The following is a 5,176-nucleotide window of genomic DNA, read 5'->3' on the forward strand; positions in this document are numbered from 1 at the left end:
ATGGCACCGTCATACCCCCAAACAGGGAAGCTCGCATCTGCAGCGAGAACAAAGGGTGGCTTTGTTAAAAAGCTGCAATCTCCCAATTTGGGAGATAACCTAAACACTGTGTCATCGGATGATGACAAAGACCTGCCACATATTGGTAGGACCTCAGGGGCAAACCCTGAGGATCCCAAAAGCTTACATGGGGTAAATGCAGGGAACAATACCCTTAGAACCCCATGTGCCAACATGATCTCTCCTAGAAAAAGAGAGTTCTCACCACTGGGTGAGGAGGCAAACATGTGCACACGTAAGCACGTGGCTGCCACACTAACAGCCTTAAGGGCTGGGTCAGACACGCCAAAAGAAGTCCCTGAGCCCCACTATCCTCAGGGAACCTCTCACTTGGTGCAAGACACTGACAAAAACAGCAGTAACTCCTGCTGGTGCAGGGGGCCATTTGTGGCCCCAAGCAATGTGGAAAAATTGTCCACATTGTCTCGAGTCACCTGCATGACATCCAGCTTGCAAGATTGCAGCAGGCCAGTTCACTCCCAAGTCTATTTGACTGGGGGTTACACAAAACCATCAAACAGCAACTCCTGCCAGCACAGGGAGCCGTTTTTGATCCCAAAAAATGTGGAAAAATCTTTCACATGTCCAGCATCGTCTCGCATTAAACGCAAGACGTCCAGATTGCAATATAGCAGCAATCTGGTTCACTCCCTAGTCTATGCGACTGGGAGTTGTCATAAACAACCAAATGACCATTCCTGCTGGTGCAGGGAGCCGTTTGGAGTTCCAAAAAATGTGGAAAAATCGTCCACATCTACGGAATCGTCTCGCGTCAGCCGCGAGACGCCCAGCTTGCGATATAGCAGCAAGCCAGTTCACTCCCCAGTCTATGCGACTGGTAGTTGTGCAAATCGATCAAACGACAACTCCTGCCAGCACAGGGAGCCATTTGTGATCGCAAAAAATGTGGAAAAAACTTTCACATTGTCTACATCGTCTCACATTAACTGTGAGACGTCCAGCCCGCAAAATCGCAGCATGCTGGTTCACTCCCCAGTCTATGTGACTGGGAATTGTGCAAAATAATCGAACAACAACTCCTGCTTGCACAGGGAGCCGTCTTTGATTGCAAAAAATGTGGAAAAAACCTCCACATCGTCGTTACCGTCTTGCAACTATAGTGAGACATCCAGCTCGCCGGCTAGGCGTGAGCCGGTTCAAACCCCAGTCTATAAGACTGGGAATCATCAAAAACCCTCATGGGATGACCCCGGCTTGTGCAGGGAGCCAGTCCTGAGTGGAGGAAATGTGGAAAAAACTTCCACACAACCGACACCATCTCACAACCACTGTGAGACACTCAGCGCTCTGTCTGAGAACGAGTGTACACACTCCAACATGGATATAAAGGCCATGTCATCCAGATCGACACAGACTCACAGGTTGAGCTCACTTCCGGACTGTCCTCAGATGGCCTCGGACCCAGCATGGACACAGCAAAGGGACCAGGTGCAGGAGGATGGGGAAGCTCCCCGAAGTCGATTGTCCAAGAAACCTCTGGACTTTTTCCAGGTCCCATCCGAATGGAGGACAGGAAGTGATGAAGAACTCCTTCTCAGGCTAAAGGCCTGAGAAGTAATAGGAGAAAAGGTCAAGGGCAGATGCTCAGAGAGCACAGAGGCTCAGGGGAAGCCACTGCTGCCAAGGCCAAACCCAAAAATTTTTCCAAAAAAAGCGAAGTCACCAACTTCGGATGAGGTCACTGAAGTCTGTAGGAGTGCAATGTGGCAGAAGAAGGAGCCTAGTAAGGAGGACCCACAAATGAGCAGGCAACCATCAACACCAGGCCCCATCTTAGGCAATAAATGGCCCTCCTTGGTCACTTCACCCAGGCAAAGGATAAGTGGAAGTAACCTTCCGCAAATCCCCTCCAGTAATGGTGGAGAGAACCAAACAAACCCTCATGAAAACTTCACAAGGAAAACTCCCAGCAAAACATTGATAATGGGCACCTCAAAAGATGGTACCACAAGGCCACATGGATGGCCGAACTTCTAACTTTCACCCCGCACATAGACAGGGTGAAGTGGGACTGGTTAAATAACGGTCCTACTCGACTCCCTGACACAAAGTGGTCAGGCGAAAACGATACAGAAATTTTCTGGCAGTGGTACACCACACTGCTAGGATTCCTCACATCACGAGGATATAGAGGCGCACACTACAATGAAATCCATCTGGATTGTCTCATTGGTGGATTGGCAGAGCCTGCACTCTCACACGGACTAAAACTCCGTGAAGAAGCCCTCCTTAGAGATAAAGGGGGGAAATTTCTTGAAGTTCTCGATACTCTAATCAGGACATATATCAAGGAGCCTGCCACATTGAAGGTGATGGAAAAATACTGCAATGTAAAGTACAATGCAGGAAAAGGACCCAGACAGTCCTACCCAGAACCATCGCTTAATGCTAGGTTTCTGGAAAACATCCTCCCTGAATGCAAGGAGGAAATAATCAAAATGGGATTCTCCTCTTTCAGGGAGATGTTCAGAACAACATCTCGCATGGACGAGATAAAAAACAGGCTGAGGATAGCTCCAGCCTACAGGCCAGAATGCTATCCCAGACCTGAAACCACCATGACCACAAATCACGAAAAGCCCAACCAGGTGGGAAAGGAGAAACATGCAGAAGCAAGAGCCAATGTGCAAGACCCTAAACCCAAATGGAAAGGCGAATCCTCCCTGAAGCAGTCAGGGAACACCGACCAAAGGCCAGTACAAGTACGCAATAATTGCGGAATACCAGAGCAGGCAAAGAGCTGCCCTGAGCACCAGTTAGTAGGAGACAGAAATCCAAGGCACAGGATCACCAGGGAAGTCGACTACAAAACAGAAGGTGAAGTTGGAGATGACTCTGATGAAGAAGAACCGGAGAATATCTCTGGTGATTTCGAAGTGGAGGACACCTCCAATGACTTTGAACCAGAGGACCCAAACAAGGGACCTCACTACTCGCCCAGAAGAAAGGGCAAGGACATCAGCGTTGGGACCACAATAATGGCCCCAAGATCCAATGCCATTGAAAACAATGATGAAAAAAATACACTAAAACTGGCGATAAGCCAGACCAAAAAAAGAACTACCAACTCTTTGGTGACGACACCAAAGAGGGATTCCCCTGAGGAAAGTCACTCAGAAGACAACACCCCCGAGAAAAAAACCTCAGAGGGAGACCCACTGAAGGAGGACCCTTCGGAAGAAACCACCCCGGAGTCTCCAGAAGAAGACAAGCTCTGGGTGGAGTTTATACTTGGCTGGCTAGTGGCCACAATCTGCCCTCTCCCCAGTAGAAATACTGGGCTGCATCATGCACAATTGGCCGACAAGGCCAATCAGCCCTCCTCGTACCTGAAGGAGGACCAAGAATTGGCAGATAAGATCCAACCCAGTCCACACAATCTTGCTGCCAACTATTGGCAGCCTTCCTCTCATACCGAGAGGTTTTTGAAGGTCTACCCGACCATTGACCTATAGTAATATGCTATAGTTTAACTCCTCAGACTGAGGAGACTCCATTGTGTCTGGAAGTGCTCCAGGCCCTCTTTTTTTTGCCTTGTTTTTTTTTTCCTTCTTCTCTGGCTCTTTCCTTGGGAAGGCCATAAACATGGTGAATGAGAAAGTCACCGATGCTTTGGTAGAAATACCAAAGAAAGAAACAACCCAATCCTAGCTCAGAGGAACTGGAACTCCCAGATAAATACCATCTGGAAGGCAATTGCTCGAGGAACCAAACTCCTTGAACTTGCAAACAGGGATAAAGCTGAATAACTCGGCCCAACCTATGCGATACTCATTTTAAATCCATTTTAATTATAAATTTGCTCTGTTTTGAGCAATACAACTTTTGTACTAATTTCCAAAGTCCTAATGCCCCTACAGCATTGGTTTCTCAGACTTTGGTTCTCTATTCCATCTTCTTCATGTCACAAGTGTGTGACATTGAATTGCGTCGCAGAGCGTGACACTTAGATGTGTCACAGTGCATGACAGAAATCCCTGTCATGCCCCTGACCGAGTAACTTCGGGTAAAGCCGAGCAACTCAGCTTAAGTCACCTGACATTCATCATGGTGTCGAATTGAAAGGGCAACTGTGTGGTCTCAGGTTTAACCCCACTTATCAATGGCGGGGAAAAACTTGGATAAACATCTGAGGGATAACAATAGGGGAGAAAACATCCCTAATACAGTTCCTTGATAGGGGAATTCAGTTTGCTTCCGGTGCCAGCCTGAGACCTCTGGCTGACCACAAATGCAAACAGATCAAACTGGCATTAGAAGACCAGTTGTAAGGAGTCACCATAGGCATCATGCCTATGAACCTGAGATACTCTTGAGACCAAATAACCTAGAGGAAGCTCTAGGGGGGAGTACCCAAACCCGGGAAGCAACCACATCCCAACAGACTTGGGATATGATTCCGTCCAAGGAATTGGACACAGGCAGACACAACAATGTCCACCTGATCCCATTAAAACAACCATGAATGCATTAGAACTAGCATTCATGTTTCTTCATGAAGTTGTATGACTTCACAGACTACCACACTCGATTGCATCAGATCGAGATTCAAAATTCATGACAGAAAGTGGTACAGATACTACACGCGATGGTCAGACCAGATCAACGCGACTGGGCAGCAAAGCTGTCGATGGCAGAATTCGCAATCAATGCAAGCTCGAACACATTGACAGGATTTGCCCTGTTCAAATTAATCTATGGCCACATGCCAAAGATGTGCCTAACAGCACCACCCTCGGACTACCCAGGAGTGAATGATTTCGCCCAAAAGGCGGAGGAAAACCTAATGGCAGCACACAATCGTGCTGCTCAAACAATCCAGGCGAATAAGAAAAGACGCCTGGACCTGCCTTTGAGAAAAGGCAAGCTTGCATACTTATCCACAGATAAGTTGAACCTACCCAAAGGGAGGGCAGGCATACTAAAGCCCCTGTATATAGGGCCTTATGAAATCCTGGAAACATTTCCAGAGACGTCAAACTATGTCCTCAAGTTGCCACCACAACTTGAACAATGTGGAGTCCACCCAAGGTTCCACATATCTCAGCTCACACCCCACAAGCTGAATGACCAAGAAATCTTCCCAAATAGGGAA

At 47.8% G+C, this 5,176-nt stretch overlaps 2 protein-coding genes across 2 annotated transcripts; both read left to right on the plus strand.

The window, feature by feature from the left end:
- On the plus strand, window positions 1-1,086 carry EI90DRAFT_3018048 (uncharacterized protein; the record flags this gene model as incomplete). Its single annotated transcript, XM_039057177.1, has 1 exon — window positions 1-1,086. One exon carries the CDS (start codon window positions 1-3, stop codon window positions 1,084-1,086), a length of 1,086 nt encoding a protein of 361 aa, XP_038913598.1.
- Window positions 1,087-2,042: 956 nt separating this feature from the next.
- EI90DRAFT_3126830 (uncharacterized protein) lies at window positions 2,043-3,536 on the plus strand (the record flags this gene model as incomplete). The annotated part of the gene is made up of 1 exon (XM_039063954.1): window positions 2,043-3,536. One exon carries the CDS (start codon window positions 2,043-2,045, stop codon window positions 3,534-3,536), a length of 1,494 nt encoding a protein of 497 aa, XP_038913599.1.
- Between the last annotated feature and the right edge of the window lie 1,640 nt (window positions 3,537-5,176).

Source organism: Cantharellus anzutake (genome assembly GCF_015039405.1).
Source record: "Cantharellus anzutake strain C23 chromosome Unknown EI90scaffold_40, whole genome shotgun sequence".
NCBI lineage: Eukaryota > Fungi > Basidiomycota > Agaricomycetes > Cantharellales > Hydnaceae > Cantharellus > Cantharellus anzutake.